Source organism: Haliaeetus albicilla, chromosome 31, assembly GCF_947461875.1.
Source record: "Haliaeetus albicilla chromosome 31, bHalAlb1.1, whole genome shotgun sequence".
Classification (NCBI taxonomy): domain Eukaryota; kingdom Metazoa; phylum Chordata; class Aves; order Accipitriformes; family Accipitridae; genus Haliaeetus; species Haliaeetus albicilla.
Window position 1 is genome coordinate 1,170,588 of NC_091513.1, and position 22,719 is coordinate 1,193,306.

Here is a 22,719-nt window from a genome sequence, read left to right on the forward strand (position 1 = left end):
GTGCACAAGGATCGAGGAGAGAACTTGACCCATACAAATCTGTGGGGCTTCATCCACAGCTGCTGAGAGAGGACAGGGCATCCTCCTGAACAGGTAACACTCTGCCTGGAGCCAGGAGCAAGTGAAGTACTGCAAAGGTCTGTCCTGTCCTGGGAGCTGTTCTGCTTGATAGTTTTATTAATGACCTGGAGGTCTTGCTAGATGGAAAACTGCACGTGAACCAGCAGGGTGCCTTGTCAGCCAAGAAAGCCAACAGCATTCTGGGCTGTATGAGGAGGACACAGCCAGAAGATGAGGGAAAGTGTTTATCCCTCTCTCCTCAGAGCTTCTTAGACCACCTGGACAACACTGTGATCAGCTTTGGTCTCCTGTGCCCCGTCCCTCATCCTGGTGCAGGAAAGACACTGATGAGCTGGAGCAAGCTCAGCAGAGGGCTATGAGACTGTTGGGTTGGGGGCAGGCTGGAGCACTTGCCATCTAAGGCAAGACTGAGGGAGCAAAGCTTGTTCAGCCTGGAGCAGAGAAGGCACCAGGCAATAAGGAGAAAAGTTTTCACCATGAAGTCAGTTGCCAAGAGATGCTGTGTCCTCCCTATTCTTGGAGGTATTCAAGTCTTCTTCAACCCTGCCTGTCATCTCCTCCCTTTGACCAAAACAGTCTTGCTCCTGCAAAAGTAAAGCAAGAGAGCTATGGAACCAACACAGACTCTGTATGCCCTGAGACCTCGCTTTCCTACAGCAAAGAGAGCTCTTTCATCAGCCCCACACTTCTTTTTCCACCCTCAGCCTTTGTAGTTGCTTGTGTCCGGCTTTTGCTAAGATCCCGTTTGAACTGGAAGCCCGCAAGACTCCTGGAACTCCTGACATTGACCTGGCATTCACCACAAACCTGGATCCCAGCTGGCCATGAAGGCGTCAGTCATCCAGCGCCTCAGCTGTGCTGCCCAGGGCAGGTTTTGTCACGCCATTGTCAGCACTGCTGATGCTGTGCCCATGTCCCGTCCTTCTGCCACAGACTGCCCATGATCCCCAAACAGCCCCAGCTGCCTCGGGGGCTGCGATGAAACATTTCAGGAGCGGGCTGAGGTGGGGTGGCAGGAGATGGGCCCTTGGTGCTGCCTGGCTAGCAGGCCTGGGCAGGAAGAAGCCAGCTTCCCCCTGCCGGGGCTGGGCACAGTTTTTCCCAGGAACCTCCCTGAGGAACACATGTCTTCTGTATCTCTCTCTGCCCTTGCATGTCTGGCATGGGGACTAGGGCTCCTGGGGCAGAGCTGAAGAAGCTCAGCTGGGAGAGTGTTAGAGTGAAGACCTAAAGGTCCCTGGCTCAAGCCCAGGCTTTGGCAATGTTTTCCCTCGGGCTTTTGCAGAGCCTCTTGCTCTTCTTCCAGCCTACCCCTGCCCTCCTGCCACTGCCTTCCTCATGCTCAGGGCAGAGTTTCCCCGGGGCTGGGCACAGCTTTTCCCTGGGGAGCTCCCTCCGGAGCTGCTCCTGGTGATCCTCCACCTCTACCCTGGCAGGAGCACCTGAGCTCAGGCTGCTGGGAGAATGTGCACAGGCAAGTGAAAGAGGGTCAGGCTGCCCAGGGGGAATGCAGAGACTGTGTCTGTGCATGCAGGGGTAGAGTCAGGGCAACTCTAGTTAGAGCTCAGCTGGAGCTGGAACCAGCAAGGGGTGGGTAACCAGAAGAGCTTCTCTAAGTAAATCCATAGCAAAAGCTACGATAGGAGCTAAGGAAAATGTGTACCTGCTGCTCAGTGGGGCAGGGGACCTTGTAGCCAAGGGCATGTACAGACCTGAGGTATTCAGCACCTTTTTCCTCTGCCTGAGGCTTCCCTGTTTCCCAAGCCCTCCTAGCAGAAACTGTGGGACCTGAGCACCCAGTCCCTGCTAACCCCAGCTGCATTTCACACAGGCATAGGACACAGCCATCTTCTGGGACCTCTTGCGGTCTGGTCCAGAAGACAAGCCATGCTGGGCTGGCTTTTTTTTTTCCTTAGTTAAGACATGGAGACGTGTGGGAGGATGGAGCTGGCCATGTACCACCCCACAGCTGGGCTGAGCAGCCAGCACTGGAGGCGAGTGATGTGAGGGGCTACCCTGTGACAAGTGTCCCACAGCAGCTTCTCCTTGTGTCCAGGGAGCAAGGGATCAGACCGAGCTTTTCTTCTGCACCTTCCACACTTGGTTTCTCTCCAGCAAGTGCTAGTGCTGCACCATGAGTACAATGCTGTTAGCCCACACTCCCCAGTCATACTGAAGAGCTCGATGCTCATCTCCATTTTCCAGACAAGCTCAGCCCCATTCCCAGCTCTCCCTGGTACCCACCACAGGGAGCTTCAGAGCTCTGGGATCTCCCACCAAAGCCCAAGCTCTTTTGAAGGGAACAGCAGTCCCAGGAAGATGGGCAGCAGAGGCATCAAAGAGGGCATGTCAGCCTTCCTGTCAGCCCCAAACTGCAGGCCGGCAATGGCATGAGGAAGTGGAGTCCAGTGACTCTTTTGTATCCAGGAAAGTCCTCACCAAGACAGCCTTTGCCTTCCCCCCATTCCCACTGCCAGCCCCGCTCACCAGGACAGTGCAAAAACCCTGGTCCTGGGGATCCTGGGACCCCTCCAGCAGCTCCTGCTGCTCCAGCCATAGAGCAGCCAGCCCTGAACTTGCACGTACAGAAATGGATTACTCTTTGTTATTTAATCTAGAAGCACGAGAGGTGTTTGGGTGCTACACTAGATCCAGGCCACGGCTGTTTTCCTGAGGGTGCATGAATCACTCTCCAGCCTCCCTCCCTGTGCCTGCTGGGTCCCTGCTGCCTCTCCTGGGATTGCAGAGCCCTCCATTACCTTCTCACACTTGGATTTACTGTTTTCCCTTTTTATGGCCATGCCTTGGGTGGTCCCTCAATTTGTGAAGCTCCCCACTCACTCCTGGGCACACGCTGACCCTTCAGATCCCCTGAGCTCTCCTGATTCACCTCCAGAAAGGATGAGTGTTGGCCATTAGCCCGTGTGGCAGCCCAAGGCAGGTAAGCATGAGACAACTCTCCAACTCTCTTTGCGCCAGGCACTGACACCTGAGCCCTGCATCCAGATGTGGGTCCCCAACAGATCACACTGGGGTGCTGAGCTCATCCTCCAGGTCAGTAGGGAACCAAATGAAAGCCAGAGGATCTTTTAGGGTGCAGCTGAATGACAATGTCCTTTCATGATCTTTTGAATTATAGCCCGGTCTGCAGGACCTGCACTGAAGGTCTCTGTGGTGGTGAGATGACACTTTTTAAAGACATAGCATTGGGGAGCCAGCTGTGATAATGTTGTAGGCATTTACAGAATGCTTCTAGGTCACACACAGCAGGTTTCACCATTAGCACAGCTGGGATGAATCCAAACATTTCTGTAGGATCGCAAGTATGACAGAGACCGCAACAAGAAAAACCAAGCAGATTGCAGACCTGCCCTTAGATACCATGGGTGCCATGACTGCATAGGGCTGGTCAAGGCATTCTAGATGAAAAATGGCTCTGAAACCAATTTTCTGACTGTGTCCTTGAATTCCCTCTCCAAAGAGTGGAGGGCAGCTAATTCCAAGAGCATGATTTCAGAGAGCAGGTGTCTAAAAGAGATGGAGATTTCCCCCTCTGTTAACCCCCATTTCTGTCCCTAGGCAGTGACAGCAAGAGGTCCATTTCCCCTTCCGTAGGGCAGTGACTCTGCCGAGCCAGCGCAGATATCCAGCCTCTGGTTAGAAACCCTCAGAGGGGATGGGTATTCAGCTCCCCCATGCACCCCACAGACCCACCCTCTTGCTGTAGTGCAGATGTGCACAAAAGAAGCTCCTGCATGCGAGTACCTGGTCTGAGCTCCTTCTCTAATGAGTGGGGATGGAGGGTGGCAGTTAGTTACTCACACTTTTGTGTGGCCTGCTGCATTTGCAGTGCCGGGGTGGTCCGAGACACGTACAAGTGCCTGCAAGCCCTGACAGAGCAATTCTGAGTGACCCACAGCCTTCCTCTGCATCAACACTAGAGATGAGTGGGCCTCCACTGAATGGAGGTGACACTGATCACTCTCCAGGCTCCTTCACCCATGCTGCGGGGTCCCTGCTGCCTCCTCTGGGATTGCAGAGTCCTTGTTTCCCTGTGGATACACCAATTTGGCACTTTACCTTCGGTGACTCCACTTTGGGTGCTCTCTCACTTAGAGGGGCTCCATTCACTGCCCACCTCGGGCACACTCTGTCCCTGGAGAGCCTGGGGGATCGCCAGGCAGCTCCAGTTTCCCCTTGAGAATGACGTCTGCCCCATCTGACATGTGACAGCCTTGGGTATGTCACTCAGTGACCAGCCATGGCCTCCACTGTCACTAGACACTGACGGGAAGAGTCCTAAATCCAATCCTTGATCTCTACATGGTCACAAGGTGACCGAGAGGCTTTGCTCCTGCAGTCATGCAGAACCCTGAGCAACTCCTGACTCCGGCATTGGAAGACAAGCCCAGTGTTCACGCGCAGCACTGAAGAGATCTCATTTTATTACACAGATGTTGTAATGTGTTCAGCTCTCAACAAGCATTAGACACCTTTAGAGAGGCTCCAGGTAAGAAAGAGGGGGTTCATACCTCTGTAGAAGTAAAAGGACTCCAAACATTACTGTAGGAACATTATAAATGAAGAATAACAATTACAGTAACAATAAAGAGAACAACAAAAACAACAAGAAAATCAGGACTGGTGTGGAATACCCTGGCAGTCATTTGTGGAGAGATGGGATGTTTCTTGGTGCTAAACAGGAGTCCATGAAATCAGTTTCCTAATACCATTCTTGATCTCATGGTTCCTCATGCTGTAGATGAGGGGGTTCACTGCCGGAGGCACCACTGAGTACAGAACTGCCAGCAGCAGGTCCAGGGATGGGGAAGGATATGGAATGGGGCTTCAGGTAGGCAAAAACACCAGTGATTACAAACAAGGAGACCACAGCCAGGTGAGGGAGGCACGTGGAAAAGGCTTTGTGCTGTCCCTGCTCAGAGGGGATCCTCAGCACAGCCCTGACGATCTGCACATAGGACAGCACAATGAAAACAAAACAATAGAAGTGCACAAGGACACTAACCACAAGTACCCCAACTTCCCTGAAGAAGGAGTCCAAGCAGGCGAGCTTGAGGATGTGGGGGATTTCACAGAAGAACTGGTCCACAGCATTGCCTTGGCAGAGGGGTAGTGAAAATGTACTGGAAGTGTGTAGCACAGCATGGAGAAACCCACTGCCCCAGGCAGCTGCTGCCATGTGGACACAAGCTCTGCTGCCCAGGAGGGTCCCGTAGTGCAGGGGTTTGCAGATGGCAACGTAGCGGTCATAGGCCATGACAGTGAGGAGATAAGATTCTGCTGACATCAAAAATATAAACAGAATGATCTGAGCAGCATATCCTGGGCGGGAAATGGCCCTGTTGTTCCAGAGGGAATTGGCCATGGCTTTGGCGACAGTGGTGGAGATGGCACCCAGATCGAGGAGGGAGAGGTTGAGGAGGAAGAAGTACAGGGGAGCACAGAGCCGGTGGTCACAGGCTATGGCGGTGATGATGAGGCCGTTTCCCAGGAGGGCAGCCAGGTAGATGCCCAGGAAGAGCCAGAAGTGCAAGAGATGCAGCTCCCGGGTGTCTGCAAATGCCAGGAGGAGGAACTCAGTCATGGAACTGCCATTGGGCATATGCTTCCTCTGGACACGGGGGACTGTCCAAGGAGGAAAAGGCAGTGAGAAGTTACCAGAAATATCTCTGAGTAAAACCAAAGATATGTCTCATACACCCTCCCCCTGCCACACACGCACCCTTTTCCCTTCCTCAGGAGGAAATTTCATTCTGCCTCTGGTCTTCCACTTCATTTTCTGTGGCTCTGTGTGCTGGAGCAGGGCCTCTGCCCATTGTCTCTTGAGGAGTCGACCCAGCCCCACTGCAGTGGGCAGATGGGAACGTGGCAGGGAGGCTGGGTTTGATATTCAGAACACATCAGGTAAAATCACTTCTAACACAGGAGGGCTTGTCAGCATCTGCACTCCCAGTGTTAAAGAATGTGGGTGCAGAAAGGAGATTTAGGGGGGTTGGGGTTTTTTACCTACTTCCCCCATCCTGCCTTGTGAGTGTTCTCTGAAATCAGAAATCGTGATCATTTCTACTGCACTCAGAGTGACCAGCTGTGAGACACGAGAGGCAAAGGGATTCACTGTGGCTTAGAGAGGAGTGAATGGAACTGGTTGGGCTTGTTCCCAGCTGCCCCATGCTTGCAGTTTTCTCAGATGGAGTGTCATCACACTCCCATGGTACCAATAAAAGCCACCAGATGCTGCTGAGAGCAGAGGGACCCACTGCAGACCACTCAATGCCTCACCCTTTCTCAAGGTCTCAACACCCTGTTTCTAGCCAAGGACATACACGGATCATTTCATCACTCCAAAAGCATTTCCTCAGTCATAGATAACATCTCTGCACCTGGCTTTGTGGGCTTTCAGATAACAGAAAGCTGCTATGTGAATGATTTCCATGCTTAAGGACAGCTCACAGCTTGGAAAGCCGCCCCAAAGAGATAGCCAATGTCCTAATGATTACATCTAATTCAGGGAAAACCAGCTCATTCCCCAGCCCCACAGACTGCATTGCCCACAGCCCCACAGGTGAAAGCTGGGACACCTCATTTCCATGGACACACCTGCATAGGAGGACCCACAAGGTCAGAGTGTGACTCTGCAGCTGAAACTCCCATTCCCGGACAGCCTGACAGCAAGAATGAAATAACACTAAAAACAACACAGACAACCGGAGAATCATGGAAAATGCAGTGAGGGTCTGGCTGAGAAAGGCAAGCAGAGAGGCAGCCGGGCACTCAGGAAAGTTCTGCTTACTCGGCTATTCAGACCTCCTCCCAGACACCAACAGTGCCAGGTAGATGCTCTCAGCCCTGAGCTCTGCAGAGGGAAATGGGCACGTGGCTGGAGAGCTGCACCCACGGCTCTGCTGGAGCTCTGGCTGCTGAGGACATGGTTCATGCTTTGGACCCCCCAGTTCTGAAGGGCAGAGGCTTTGCTGGGAGGGAGAGGAGGCAAGGGGGGTTGCTCAGAGGAAGGGGTCTGCGCTGGAGGGGATCATACAGAGATTTCTGAATTCTCCCTCCCACAACATTTCTTGGTTTTGTTTCCTCTCATTCCTGATCATATTCTTGCTGGCTGGAGATTTTCCTCCTGGGAGGTGTTTCCCTGCGCCATTTCTTTTCCCTGTCAGCACTCACAGATCCCATCCCAATCTCTGTGCACTCCCCCTGGCCCTACAGAAACCTGCCTGTTTGCAGGGCACTGGCCATGATACTGAAAAGCCGGTCGAAGAAACTAAGACTCATTTTGGAGTTTTAGAAAGCAGGCAATCTTTATTGCAGTGCTGGATACACGGGGGATAGTTCCACCTAGTGTGCATACCACAGCTTTAGCACTAACAGGTTATATAGAATAACTAATTGTATATTAATCAGATTAGTATACATATACATAAAAATAATTGCAACTGATTATCTTAGTACTGCCTACATCCGATCACGCGCAATGAAGGATTCGAGTCGAAGGGCTGCTTTTGCGACCACCGACCCATTTGAAGTTCTTGCTGGCTGTCCTTGAAGTCTTTATTCTTGTCCTTGTTCTTTCATCTTGAAGCTTAAAGCAGTTTCAATCACATGTGGTCACTCTCAGCATTGTTCTCATCTAGTGTACAGGAACATCTCTTCATAAGAGCAAAGAACTGCAAAACATATGAATAATTACTAGTTAATCACTTGACTAGACTTGGTAATTATCTCCCCGGTTACCCTTTGTCCATTGTTTTAACCATAGTGTTAATATATATATCATATATCAAATCTCACTTGCACAGTCACCTAGCAGCAAACCAGTTTTCATAGAAGGTACAAAGTATTAAAAACATAAAAGTTTGAACAAATCACATGAAATGTATGGACATATGCTATCAGCCAGGCGCATGCTCCTTTTTGCAGCTGGAAAAGGGCAGATCAGAACAACCCTGAGAGGTCCAGCAGGTGATTCTGGTGCTGTCCATAGGCAGGGGAGTGGCTGAAGGCATTTTAGGAAGCTCTTGGCAGACCTACTGATCACTCAAAGTTGCAGCTCAGGAGTCTCAGGGACTTGTTGAAACTTAAGAGCTCCTCTTCCACTTCTCCTTTTCTCTCCTCCCTCTCTCTCCCTCTGGAATTGGAAACTGAGAAGACAGACTCAGGAAAGCTCCTTATCTTTATACTAATCCCTGCCTTGTTCTTCTCTTTGAAACATCCTGTTTGAAATATTCCGGGGGTGACTGGGAGCTCTGAGCATCCCTGACCCACACAGCATCTTCTTGGCAGCAGCAGGACCCTGCCCTGCCCTGTGCCACCAAGGGTTGCTCCTTCCACCCACAGCTTCTCCCCACTCTGCTGTTACAGTTCCCCAGGCAGGCTGAGTCCTTACCCTGACCGGCGGCAGAGTCCCTGCCCCAACACACAGCTTTTCCCTGCAGCCAGAGACTTACTGTGCAGAGGGCTGTGAAGAATTCTCTTTGAGTCAGCTCTCTGCATCCTCTCACCCCCGGCCGCCTTTAAACTCTCTCTGCATCACTCCTCTCCCCTCGGTGCCTGCTGGCAGTGCCCTCAGCCCTGCTGCGCTTTGCAGAGGAGCTGCTCCTGGGCAGAGCTGTGTCTCTGCAGTGCTGCCTGCTTGCCATGAGCTCCCTCCAGCCCAGGAGCCCAGCCCAGCTCAGCAGCAGAGGACCAGCCCAAGGCAGCCCTTTCTCTGCCCCCTCTGGGCTCCCTCCAGGTGTCCCTGGGGCTCCAGGGGAACCTGCTGGGAAACAGGCTGAAGCAATCACTGGTGTTCCCTCTTTCTGCTGGGGAGAGACACTTATTCACAGCACTGTTATTTCTCCTGTGAGGAAAAGATTTGGACATGAGAATCACCTTTCCTTGATCCATCCTTACACAGGACACCCAGACAGTGACAGGCAGGGAGCTCCTTTACCCCTCTGAGCAAAGGGATTCAGCTGAGTCAATGGAGGCATCTCATCCTGGGTGCTGGAAGGGGACTCAGCTCCCTCCCATGCCTGCCACAAACCCTCAGGAGGTGGGATTCCTCTTGCCTCAGTTCAGGCGTGCACCGAATAAGCACCTGCATGTGAGCTCCTCATCTCAGCTCCCTTGCTCATCAATGGAGAGGGATGCTGGGAGTGAGGTGCAAATGTCTGGTTACATCTGAGGTGTCAGAGGTGGTCAAAGGTGTGTGCAGGTACCTGCAAACTCAAATGGAGCAGTTCATAGAGACAGGGCAGCATCTGGAGGCATCCTCTTGGAGGCTCTTGGGAATTTCCTTTGGCAATCTGAAAATTAGAGCAGACAAAGTCATTATGTTCTGGGCAGCTCACAGAATTAGTCATCAGAACGCTTGGAGCCCTGTAACACAGGGAGAGTTCACCCTCTCTCTTTCCCATTCTCCAGTGGGAGAAATTGAAAAAAAAAACCCCAAACCATCAGGTCTCTCTCTCCATCCCTGCATTTCCGACAATGAGGTTGTGGAAAATACATCTGCAAATGGTAGAGGGGAGAGCTGGGGTGAACGCTGAGGCTCCAACCCTATATACGTAAGCAAGATGAACAGTTAAACCCAGGGTTTCCACCAAAGAAGAGGTAGTACATGCACTTTTCTTTTTCTCCCCTTTCCCTTTGTACAAAAACAGGATACCTCACTGCAGCTCAACGCCTGAGGAGAACAACCATGCTAAAACTTTATCGGGAAAATAAATGTGGTAAAAATTCCACTGCCTCATAGAAGAGAGTGCAAGGAAAACAGAGAAAATTCAGAAGTGCTCTCAGCCCTGCTCAGAGAAGGTGGAGGGAGACAGCACGAGTAGGGGTAGCTACACTTTAGACCAACCTTGTAAAGTCTCTTGTCCATCTCTTTGTCAAACTAGTGGCATTTTACTTTTTAATTACGCTTGTGTTACAAAAACGGGAGCATATCTTTTTAGCAACCATTAAACCAGAAGATGGGATCTTCCTGAATTGCACCTTTCATGTTAAGTGGTGATCAAGTGCTGTCCACCTGCTTTGCATTTAGCTCAAAGGCAGCCTTGACCTCTCCTAAGTCAATATCCCTCAGTTATGACAGTGCGTACAATTCATCGATTCTTTTCAAAATCACTTCAGAATACAAATAACGTCACAGCATACTTAAATATGCGCTCCAATTCAACACTGTGTAACTTAGCTATCTAATAAATAGCGCAGAAAGCAGAAGCCGTCAAAATGAAAATCCTCCAGGTGCCTGACTGCCTGCTCTTTGGGCACTTTCCAAAGCAAATATTCAAGTCAGTTGCCTTAGATCTTTTCACAACTGATCCACAACACATCTCTTATTTATAGTTAGTGTCCCGTAAAGATATAACCATCACCCTTAAAAAATGACACATATTGTCAGTGAAGGATCTGAGCCATGTACAGTTCTCATGCACCACGTATCAGTGTATTTTTATTTATCTCTTTTCATGTGGATAAAATCAGACAGGCTTTCTTTGCAGCTGTGACGGGAGTCTGTATCATCATGGGAACAAAGGCCGTGACACCCTGGCTGCACTGAAACTCAGTCAAACCTCCCACTGACTTCAAAACCTAAACCAGATTTTACCACCAGCCTTTGATTCCCAGCTTGTGTCTCATAGAAATAAATGTTCCTCACACCTTCATAGACAGAGGACTAAAATAGAGCACTGTTTTACTTTGAGGCATGTGACGTGGGCTGCTGGATGGTTTTGGAAGTGAATGGCGATTGGGAAGCACAGCGTGGGTGTTTGAATTACTGCGGCACATAACAAACAGAGGATGAGTTTAGAGAGGAACCTGACAGCCTTACGAAGTATTCATGGGTCTGCTATCGTAATGTTGATGTCCCACGAACTCCGGACAGGCAATGAGTCCAATGCGTTCAATGCTGCCGTTGCTCAGTGTGGCTAGTGGGTTTGCTGGTCATTACGTGTGGTTACTTCTGACTATCAGCTACCTAAAGAGACAAGTAAATATGTGCTGCGTCTCCTGGTTGAGAACTTACTGGCCCTATCTCATCCCCGTGCTAGCTCACACCACCAGTAAAAATGCTGGTCTTCTCATTATGCAGACATAAATGAATACCTGTCCTGTTATCTATCTCTTCTGATAGTTGTGGGCACCTACAGGGAGGCAAAACAGGGTTGCCGGAGCCTGTTGATCCAAAACATGCTCATCTTCATTATGAGTTTGTCCCTGCTAACAGTGGTACCAGCCATTCCCTCTGCATCCTTGAAGAGAGCAGCGATGGCAGATTGTGTGAGTGTCACGACTGGAAAGGACAGGTCCATCAATTCTGGATTGCTGGAAAAGGTCTTGCTTGGCTTGTGTGAGCCAGGCCAGCACCTTCACCCAGTGGCTCTCCCCAGTCAGAGGGGAGAGCTGAACCACTTGCGTACAATCCCACGCTGCCCCGACCCCACACTGGGCAAAGGGTGCTGCCCCGGGCCCCCAGGATGGTGATGTTTGGGACAGGAGTGTTGTGAAGGAGCCACCCTGGAAAGCCAGGGACAGCTGCAGGGCAGGCAGGGGGAGAGAGGGAAAGGCATGCAGTGCCCCTGCGGAGGCAGCTCCATCACGCAGGCTGCTCTAAGCCCCACTCCAGCAGGACTCCTGTGCCACCAAGCTTTCCCAAAGGAGAGCAACACCCTGGTGGTCAGGCTGTTCCCTGGGAATGCCCCTGCCTCTGGGCTCCAGCTTGTCCCCAGGGCAGCGGGAGAGCCCCAGGTGTGCAGGGTGCCCCAGGACTTGCTCCTGCCCGCTCCCCCAGCACTGCCCACCTCTGCCAGCTGCTGGGGCTGGAGGGGAGCCCAGGCATCCAGGCTGCTTTAACCCCCACCACAGTCTCCCTGATCGGGCACTCTCGTGAAGACCAAGCTTGCAGAACCGGTTCCTGGTGCCACGGGCCCTGGGCAAACACGGCTTATCAGAGATGCTGCAGGGACAAACATCCCTCCTCTTGCCAGGGCAGCTCTGTCCCCACAATTAGCTCTGAGTGGCTGCCTGCAGACAAGTGTCCGCTTCATCATGTCCCTCTGGAGAGCCAAGTCCTGCTCAGGGACAGCACTGACCTAGGCCAAGGATGAGGGCATTGAAGGGACATTTGGTGAGCTGTGGCCAAGTGCCAGCCAGGAACAGGTCTGGAGCCAGAGCCTTGTTGGGGACAGGGTTACTGGGACCCACCGGCTGGGGGCAGCTCTGCAGAAGTGGGACCCAGGTTTGTCTGGGTGGGCACAGCAGCCCCAGGCAGTGGCAGGGTGAGGGCCAGGGTGGGGCTTAGTCCCCTCTGATCTCTGCTCTGGGGGGGCCGTGGCTGGGGACTGGACCAGTTTGGGGCCTGTAGTGCAAGGGAAATGGGGTGGGCTGGAGCTGGGCACTGCGACAACCCCAGCGCTTCCCCCAAGCCTTACCCTCATCTCCCAGTGCCCAACATTCACCAGTGCTCCCCATTGCCTCCAGTGACTGAAGATCCCAGCCATCTGGCTGTCCCCATTGCCCATACCCCCAGTTGTCCTCCCGCCTCCCGGTGTTCCCAAACCCCGGGGTCCCTGGTGCCCCAAGAAGAGGGGTCAGTCCCAGCCCGCTGTTTACCCAAGGGGCTGGAGAGGGGTCAGAGATGACTCTTAGAGACCCCTGGTTTGAGGCTGACCTCATCTCTGGGGGAGTTCCGGAGGGAAAGGCTGGCCTGGGAGGGGAGTGGCACTGGGAGATGGGGGGATCTGGCTTTGGGGGGCTGTTGGGAGGATGGTTTTGTGCTGGAGCAGTGGGTTGTCACCGTAGGGTGTCCAGCTGTCAGAGGCTGACTGGCTGTCCCCCCCTCACCACCCCCAGGTGCCTGGGCCCTTCCACATGCAGCTGCCCCATGCAGGAAGCCGGACCGATGCCAGGGAAGGTGGCTGGATCAGTGACGAAGGCGGGGGCAACTGTGTGCCAGGGGTGGGCTCCTTGCCAGGGCTGGTGTCTCTGCCAAGCCTGGCTTTGCCCTGGGGGCTCTCAGTGAGGGAGGAAAGGAGGAGTCCTGGGAGGGATAAATCTGCCCCTCACCTTCTGCAGCTTCACCCAGCACTCACCAAACTGCAGAGGAAGATGAAGGTCGCCGTGCTGAGCCTGGCCCTGCTCTTCACCATCCTGCTGTGCATGCCAGAAGATGCTCAGGTGAGTCCTCAATGCCACGGGGAGAGGCTCAAGGCTGAGGAGGGGTCTTGGCTGCAGGGCATCAGCTCTCCTGCAGAACAAAATTGTAGTGGTGAGCACGAAAACCCTTGATTTGGCCTCTCCCTTTCCCAAGCAAGGAGCATCCCCAGGCTCCCGCCTCCTCCAGCCCTGGGCAATGCAGCTTTCTCCCTCCCCCAATTCCATCTCTTCCCTCCACTTCCCCCGCAATTAATCTTCTTGTGCCCAGAGCCCGAGTTCCTTGGGAAGGTTCACCACAAACTCCTGTGACGACCCCCACCGGTGTCTTGACTTGGTGCCCCCTCCATCTCTCCCTTTTGGGCCTCCCCATCCCATCCTTTTGGTGCCCTCAGACATCTCCTCCCTGGGATCTCCTCTATGTCCTATCTAGGGTCCCCAAACGCCCTCCCGTTGATTGTTCCCAACGCCTTTCTTTCAGTCTTTCCCCTCAGTCCTTTGCCTTTCATCCTGTCCACTGTGGTATCGTCCCCAGACCCCCTTCCTTGAACCCCCACTGCCAAACACTCTTCCAATCCCCTCGTTTCCATCCTCTGCAGCCCTCTTCCTTCTGCTCCCACCACCCACCTCACTTGAAGTCCCTGTGTCCCCTCCGCTTGAATTCCTTTACCCCTCACTTGCATCCCACGCAGGCCTGCCCCTTCAGCACCCCCAGCCCAGTCCCTTGGGGTCCACTAATTCACCCCAGTGCACTGTCTGGGGGCCCCCCTCACCCTCACCCTCACCCCCATCCTCTTTGGAGGCCCTGAATTCCCCACACTATCCTTGTCTCCATCCCCACCCCTGGTCCCTGCCTGAACAGGTATCCCAGGTGAATCTTGGGGGAATGGGTCTGGAGGGGAGCAGAAGGGATTTTCCTGCTCAGACCAGGGGGAAGCCATGGTCCTGGGGGGGGCTGGGGACACCTGTGCCCCACCTACAGCCCCATCAAGGTCCAATCCAGACCACTCCTTTGCTCTCCTTCCCTAGGCACTCCTGGAAGGAAGTGGAGAAGTTAACCTGGTAAGTAGTGGGGAGGACTTGGAGGGCCTCGAGTCTGGGGAAGTGGAGGGCACTTTGGTGCTCCCATCCCTTGCTGGGACCGGGGACATCCCAGTGAGCTTTCATGCTCTCTCTACAAGAGGAGTCAGTCTGATTTAGGAACAAGGTTCACTGAACTGAACTAGATGACTTCTGCTGGCCCCAGACCTTCTCCCTCTATGGCCACAACACTCCAGGGCAACCCAGTCTGCCCCAGTACACCCCACTGCAACCCCAGAGAACACCCCTGCACCACAGTGCTTTCCCAGGTAGGGCCCCTTCCCCAGGGCCCTCATTGCATTCCCATCCATCCCATTACAACCCAGTACACCCCCAGTACACAGCCACACACCCAGGTGGGCCCCCTCCCCGGGACCCCCACTGCTTTCTGTGCACCACCATACGAGCTCATGTAGCCCATTTCTCCCCGGAGGCACCTTCCCCAAGGATCCCATTGCTTTCCCCTGCCTCCCAGTACACCCCAGTGCACCCAAGCATGTCCCTAACCCTCCCTTTCTCCCCAGAGTCCCGTGGACGAGGAGCTGGCAAGACTTCTTCTGCGCTACAAACGTGTGCCTGTAGCTGCTGATGTCCAGGTGAGCAACATCAGGGCGTCTGCAGCCCCACAAAGGATCCTGGGCCCCGGGGGATCCCGGAGCCCTCTGGGGTGGGCAGACCTTGCGTATGGCAGAGGGAAAGAGAGGGGACTGTCCCTGATGCATGTCCCAGGGGGAGCTGGACAGAGCTGCCCCCATGCCTTTCCTTGCATGCAGTAGGGCGCTATGGAGCCAGAAGGTCACTGTGCAGGCCAGGCAGGGGGTCTGTGCCATACAGACCCCCAGGATCACTGTGAGGGCTGGGCAGACTTCTGGGAGATATAGGGGCATCCTGGAGTAGGGGGCTCTGGGTGCCACCTGGATCTCAGGTGAGCCAAGTCCTGTCCTGGGTAGACTGAGGGCTCCAATTCCCTTCTCCTTCCCCAGGTCTCTGCAGAGGGAGGTGGTGGGGACAAGGCCTCTCTCATGTCCCAGCGGACACTGGGGGGGGGTCACAATTTGGGCTCTCTCTTGCAGGTCCTCAAGTGATGGTGACAGCCCTGTCCTGTCCCCCTCCAGCGGCATGAGGAGATGATCATCCCTGGATGACCCCACCTGATCCCCTGGGAGCCCTGGGCCATTTCCCTCTCATGATCAATAAACCCCTTCAGCAAAGCTACGCTCTGTGTGTGTGTGTGTGTCTGCCTGCATCCATGTCCCGTCTCCTTGGACAGCGCCCAGATGCCTGGGTCCTCTCTGGCTGCACCACCACGATGAGCAGAGTGGCTGAGGGAGCACAGGCACCTGGGGTGTCCCCTTCCCACCCACCATGTGCCCCCAGATAAGGGCAACCCGGAGTGTCCCCCCAGGAGGCTGGGAGAGGCGAGGGGCAGACAGTGCCAGCCCTCGGGGCAGCCGGTGTTTTGGAGGCACAGCGGGAAAGAGGTTCTTACCAGGGCTCTAGTGAGTGATACTGAAAAGCCGGTCAAAGAAACCATCCAAGACTCGTTTTGGAGTTTTAGAAAGCAGGCATTCTCTATTGCTGTGCTGGATGCACGGGGGATAGTTCCACCTAGTGTGCATACCACAGCTTTAGCCCTAACAGGTTATACAGAATAACTAATTGCATATTAATCAGATTAGTATACATATACATAAAAATAATTGCAACTGATTATCTTAGTACTGCCTACATCCGATCACGCGCAATGAAGGACTCGAGTCGAAGGGCTGCTTTTGCGACCACCGACCCATTTGAAGTTCTTGCTGGCTGTCCTTGAAGTCTTTATTCTTGTCCTTGTTCTTTCATCTTGAAGCTTAATGCAGCTTCAATCACATGGGGTCAGTTTCAACATTGTTCTCATCTAGCGCACAGGAACATCTAGTCCTAAGAGCAAAGAACTGCAAAACTTATGAGTAACTACCTCTCCTAGTTAATTGCTTGGCTATACTTTTGTCTATTGTTTCAATCATAGTGTTAGTATAAGATTTCTAATAATTATTTACCAAATCTCACTTTTACAGTCACCTAGCAGCAAACCAGTTTCCACGGCTGGTACAAAATATTAAAACCATCAAAATATTTAGATATACCATACAGGATGTATGGAAATATGCTATCAGCTGGAGACAGGGATGTCCTGGGTTGCAGTCATCACTGTGTTCCTGATGGGCGAGCAGTGTTCCACAGCAGCAAGAAGTTGCAAGGGGGCAGCCCAGCAGCTTGTTGGAGCGCATGAGCAGCTCTTTCTTTTTCTGGGCAGGGACTGAGGGCTGTGAGGGGCTGCAGCTGGGCTGGGCAGTGCAGTCTGGTGTGTGAGCAGGTTTGAGTAAGGGAACTGGGGACTACTGAGACACTTGTGCTGTGGGCCCTGGGTCTGGTGCTGGTGGGATGGAGAACACAGAAGTGTATGCGATGCCAGGACATGCAGAAGAGGGTAAATTTGGAGAGTAAAAATAATGTGGAGTGGTTGAGCTGGGGCTGTTGTGAAGACACGGTGTGAGAGTTGGTGACCTTCCATGCTGGACCGCAGAGGAGCCACTGCTGGCATTTGTGTCCCAGCTTGTGCCCTCGCAGCAGGCATGAACCGATGCAGAGTGATGTTCATGTGGGGCCCCAGAGGGATCCCCTGTGCTCTGTATCTCCCTGCTGATGCCCAGAGAGGAGCACATCGGTGTTTCATCAATCATTGCAGCGGGGGCCAAGAAACTCTGCTCAAGACAGTGTGCCCAGGCACTACAGTGGCTGATCCTCAGCACAGCTTTGTCAGATGTCCTGGGCACATCAGAGGTCTCGCTGTGACAGACCTCCGGAGGGAGGATGCTGCCATTCAGGCCTCAGCTCCAGGGAGTGCCTCTCCCTGGGCCTGGGGGGATGGTGGCCTCAGGTCTGGGAACTGAGGACCAGGTGGAGGAGGTGTATGAGGATGGGAGCAGCATGTGCACCATCGAGAATGACAAGAAGGAGAGAGAGGAGGTCTTTGCAGAGACCCCGCAGAGGAAAGATCCCAATCCGTGAGGAGCAGGGAAGGAGGGACAGATGGAGAGCAGCCCAGAGGAGCACTAAATGGAGAGTCCTGCCCAGGGGGAGGCTGGGGACTGTTGGTGCTGGAGGAAGGCTCCTTCTTAGCCACAGATCTGCAGCTACAAGGCAGGGACAGTGCTCTGACAAGGGGTGAAGGAGCAAGCAGGGCTGGGGCAGGCTGGAAGGCAGCAGATGGGCTCTGCAAAAATGAAAGGGAGCAAATCAGTGCTGAAGCCCAGGGTTGAACCAGGGACCTTTAGATCTTCAGTCTAACGCTCTCCCAGCTGAGCTACTTCAGCCCTGCCCCAGCAGCCCTTGTCCCTGTGCCACCCGTGCCAGGCCACAGGCTGACACACAGGAGGAGAGCTCCTCAGGGAGGTTCCCAGGGAAAAGCTGTGCCCAGCCCTGGGTAGGGGGGACCTGGCCCTGCCCTGTCTCCAAGGCCAGCTGGGCTCCAGGTTTGGTGGAGGCCAGCTTACGCTTGGGTGTGGCAAGATGTGCGTGGGCCTCATACAAAGGTGACAGTGGCAAAGCTACGTGGGCAGACCAGGCATGTGCAGTTGCAAAGGCTGAAGAAGTGTGGGGCTGGTGGAGATAAGACAGACCTTATCTCCTTCCCCAAGGAAGGCCTCTCCCCACCCTTTTCTCCCTTGCTCAACTTCCCTCCTTAGCTCACAACTCTTCTACCTCCTCCCCCTGTGAGCAGTGCAGGGGGTGGGGAATGGGGGGTTGTGGTCAGTCCATACCAGGTCCTCTTTGCTGCTCCTTCCTTCTAACACTTTTCCCATGCGGTCCCTCCTATGGGCTACAGTCCTTTGACATAAATCTGCTCCAGCATGGGCTCTCCTCAAGCCACCATTCCTTCAGGAATGATCCAATGTCTCCAGTGTTGGGTCATCCACAGGCTGCAGGGATTACCTTCTCCACTGGGGTCTTCTCCATGGGCTGCAGGAGACCATCTGCTCTGGCACCTGGAGCACTTCCTCTCCCTCCTTCTTCACTGACCTTGGTGTTTGCAGGGCTGTTTCTCACACTTCTTCCTCCTCGCTCCTCTCCCAGTCTAGCAGTTGTATCCTTTCTTAAATATACCTTCACAGAGGTTCCCCCAGCTTTGCTGATGGGCTCAGGTTTTGGCCAGTGGTGGGTGCATTTTGGAGCCAGCTGGAACCAGATGTGTCTGGCATGGAGGCAGCCCCTGGCATCTCCTCACAGGGGCCTTCACTGCACACCCCCCCACCCCCCCCGCTACCAAGACGTGGACATGGACACCAATAGACAGTGTAAACCTTTGACTTGCTAAATGACATCCCCTGCTCTTCCCTCACCAAGAAATACAGTTTACTCGCTGGGGAGGAAGAGAGGGAACAGAGAGGGCCTTGATGCTCTGCAAACATGGTTCAGCAATAGTTCCAACATTGGTGTGTTGTCAACATGCTTTTGGTCACAGATCCCAGACATAGCACCTTAGGGACCCCCATGAAGAAAATTAACTCCACCCCAGCCAAAACCAGTACGATGTGCCTGGAAATATTTCCAGGCTTAGCTACTCCATTACCTTCCCAGGGAGAGAGGTAAGGCTGATTGGCCTGCAGTTCCCTGGGTCCTTCTTGGAGATAGGAGGGACATGTGATTTCTTCCAGTCTTCAGAGGACTGTATTGTGTGCACACCTGAACTGAGGCAAGAGGATTCCCACCACCCATTGGTTTGTGGCAGGAACGGGAGGGAGCTGAGTCCCTGGGATGGATGCACTCGACTCTTTGGCCAAACTAGTGGTAGTTTGGTTCAGGCTCCAAAAGAGGTAAATGCCTAGGTATAACATGACTAAGAACCTCTCTAGTTCCAAGCTATTCTCTGGAAACCCACACAGGAAGAGAGTGACATGGTGAACATTGATGCGTATGGGCTTGGAAACTGGAACAGCAAGCATGTGATTAACACATGAATAGCAGGTGTTTCCTCCAAGACTCGTTTGTCAACAAACAAAGAAAGTTGTGGGTACAAGGAGTCTCATGCATACCTTCTCCACTGCATATAATTTGACTGCGAGCCAACCACTTTATTCCATAAATATGACAGCCTAAGTGAGCCTTCTTTGAGCTCTCCCTGCTAAGCAGCTGGCTGTACGGCAGGGATCTCCCCTTGAGCTGGGACATCTCTCAAGGTTCTTGAGGCTGAGAGACTTCTTACCTTCTGCAGATCTTCGGGAAATGACCAATATCACGTATTACCTTGTATGATAGTGCTCTATACAGATTTTGTGTTGGTACCTTTGATTCTGTGTTGGTAACTTTGAATCATTTTTATATCCTTTGTGCAGTAAGTGATAGAGTGAACCTTGCCATCAAACTTTGCTAAGTTTCAAGAAAACCACTTTTGCTGATACCTCTGGCAGTGGTTCTTTAAGCAGTCTAAATCGCCTGTCTGCGACAAATCGGTGTGCTTGGCAGAATTCTAAATCAGGATCTGTGACAGGAGACCTTAGTGCAGCCATACAATATATAAAGGAGGCTTTTAAGAAGATGGAGAGAGACTTTTTACCAAGTGACAGGACAAGGGGTAAGGGTTTCAAAACTAAAGAGGGTAGATTGGATATAAGAAGCAAATTTTTATGGTGGGGGTGGTGAGACATTGGGACAGGTTGCCCAGAGAAGTTGTGGATGCCCCATCATTGTCAGTGTTCAGGGTCAAGTTGGATGGGGCTTTGAGCAACCTGATCTAGCGAAAGATGTCCCTGCCCATGGCAAGGGGTTTGAACTAGGTGGTCTTTAAAGGTTCCTTTCCAACCAAAACCATTCTATGATCCTCTGATCCTATGAGTCTGTGATTATTATCAGCTTCCCTCTTCTTAGTAGCAGGTGGGTGAGTAGAGGTACAGAGAGAGGAGAATAGTCCAGGGCTGAGAACACAGGCACAGGGGAGGGCACCCTGATGGGATCTGCTTCCCAGCCCTGCATCACCACGGGTGTAGGTGGCATGGCCTTGCATCAGTGCCGTGGGGCTGTCGTTCAGGTAGTGGCACATAGTCACTGGACCCCTTTGGGAGGCCCTGGGGTGTCTGCCCCCCACCAGCTCTAAGAGGGCATGGCTTTCCTGGAGGTTGGGTGCTGTGTTTGCCTACTGAGTGGAGTTGTGTTTGGCACGCAGGCACCTGGCATGGCACTAGAGGCTTTTCAGATATTTTACAAGGCACGTTCAGGTGCCCTAAACATCTGATGTCATTGTGGGTGGCCAAGATCTCTCCATTCCCCCTCTGGCCCTCAGCTGATGCTCAGGGAGGAGGTGGGTATCCTCAGAGATTTTCCATCAGGGCTTGCAAACACTTGCCCATGTCTTGGACCACCTCTGGCACCTCAGTCATCACAAAGTATCTGTATGTGAGCACCCGAGTCCCCACTGACTAAAGGTAAGGGGCTCAGAGAAGGGCTCACACACTGGCAACTCTTTTGTGCATACCTGAACTGAAGCAGGAGGATTCCCAGCTCCGCTGGGTCTGTGGAGTCAAAGCGAGGAGCTGAGTTGCGCTTCAACCCAAGGGCTTCCTGGTCAGGATGAGAAGCCTGCACTGCCTCAGCTGAATCCCTGGCCTGCAAAAGGGAAGCCAAGCCCCTCCATGGCCCTGTCTGTGTGTCCCTTCTCTTGTGGGTGAAGAATATTGATGTTGAGAGGGGAACGTTGACACCTGTCACAGAGAACCGCACTCTGGCAGGGCAAACCATGTTGCTGGATTCAGTCTCTACTGTTGGTGATTACTTCAGGTGATTTTGCAGCATGGTCCCCAGGGGTGACCCTGGTGCCTTTCAGGAGCTGTCAGCCCCAGAGCTCCAGAGACATCTTCAGGGAGCCCAGAGGGGGCAGAGAAAGGGCTGCCTTGGGCTGGTCCTCTGCTGCTGAGCTGAACTGGGCTCCTGGACTGGAGGGAGCTCATTACAAGGAGACAGCACTGCAGAGAGACAGCTCTGCCCAGGAGCAGCTCCTCTGCAAAGCGCAGCAGGGCTGAGGGCACTGCCTGCAGGCACCGAGGGGAGAGTAGTGAGGAAGAGGGAGGTTAAAGGCAGTCAGCAGTTGGAGGACAAAGGAGGGCTTGTTGCAGGACAGATCTTCACACGGTAGGTCTCTGACTGCAGGGCAATGCACAAGAGTATCCTGAAAGGATCTCCAAAAGCTGGCACAAGCCACAGCTTGTGAGCTCTGTAAGTAAAACTCACAGTTTCTCTACGGTAGACAAGAAGGATGTAGTCCAGAGCAGGAATTCCCTGCTGCACCATCAGAAGGACAGGGCATGACAGCTACTTTTTTTCTGGGGATGGCTGAAGGGCTGTGAAGGCATTGGTGCAGGGCACCCCGCCCCCCCCCCCGAGCTGTGCTTTAGAGCAGGGTCCCTCAGCCCCAGGGGGCTGTGTACCAGGGCACAGTGATCAGTAGGTCTGCTAGGAGCCTGTTAAAGTGCCTTGAGCCACTGCCCTGCCTATGGACAACACCCCCTTTTCTGGACCCATCAGGGTTGTTCTGAGCTGCCCTTTTGCACCTGCAAACAGGAACATGCACCCAGCCAGTGCTCTGCAAACAGGCAGGTTTCTGTAAGTCCAAGATGGGTGTGCAAAGGTTGGGATGGGGTCTGTGAGTGCTGACAGGGAAAAGAAATGGGATAGGAAAACATCTCCCAGGAAAAAATCTCCAGCCAGCAAGAATATGATCAGGGAATGAGAAGAAACAAAACCAAGAAATGTTGTGGGAGGGAGAATTCAGAAATCTCTGTATGATCCCCTCCAGCGCAGACCCCTTCCTCTGAGCAACCCCCCTTGCCTCCTCTCCCTCCCAGCAAAGCCTCTGCCCTTCAGAACTGGGGGGTCCAAAGCATGAACCATGTCCTCAGCAGCCAGCGCTCCAGCAGAGCCGTGGGTGCAGCTCTCCAGCCACGTGACCATTTCCCTCTGTAGAGCTCAGGGCTGAGAGCATCTACCTGGCACTGTTGGTGTCTGGGAGGAGGTCTGAATAGCTGAGTAAGCAGAACTTTCCTGAGTGCCCGGCTGCCTCTCTGCTTGCCTTTCTCAGCCAGACCCTCACTGCATTTTCCCATGATTCTCCGGTTGTCTGTGTTGTTTTTAGTGTTATTTCATTCTTGCTGTCAGGCTGTCCGGGAATGGGAGTTTCAGCTGCAGAGTCACACTCTGACCTTGTGGGTCCTCCTATGCAGGTGTGTCCATGGAAATGAGGTGTCCCAGCTTTCACTTGTGGGGCTGTGGGCAATGCAGTCTGTGGGGCTGGGGAATGAGCTGGTTTTCCCTGGATTAGATGTAATCATTAGGACATTGGCTTTAACTCTTTGAGGTAGC

At 53.2% G+C, this 22,719-nt stretch overlaps 1 protein-coding gene and 1 long non-coding RNA gene across 2 annotated transcripts in view; one reads left to right on the forward strand and one right to left on the reverse strand.

Annotated features, from left to right (window-relative positions):
• LOC138683121 (olfactory receptor 14J1-like) overlaps positions 1-5,359 on the reverse strand; it is a 35,435-nt gene extending 30,076 nt beyond the window's left edge. Inside the window, exon 1 of the mRNA XM_069774647.1 lies at positions 4,923-5,359. Coding sequence (XP_069630748.1) covers positions 4,923-5,359 — 437 coding nt within the window. The remainder of the gene's footprint in view (positions 1-4,922) is intronic.
• Positions 5,360-13,130: 7,771 nt separating this feature from the next.
• On the forward strand, positions 13,131-15,540 carry LOC138683198 (uncharacterized). The gene is made up of 4 exons (XR_011322859.1): positions 13,131-13,269; positions 14,275-14,307; positions 14,850-14,921; positions 15,399-15,540. It is a non-coding gene; the product is annotated as an uncharacterized lncRNA (long non-coding RNA).
• Positions 15,541-22,719: the final 7,179 nt, after the last annotated feature.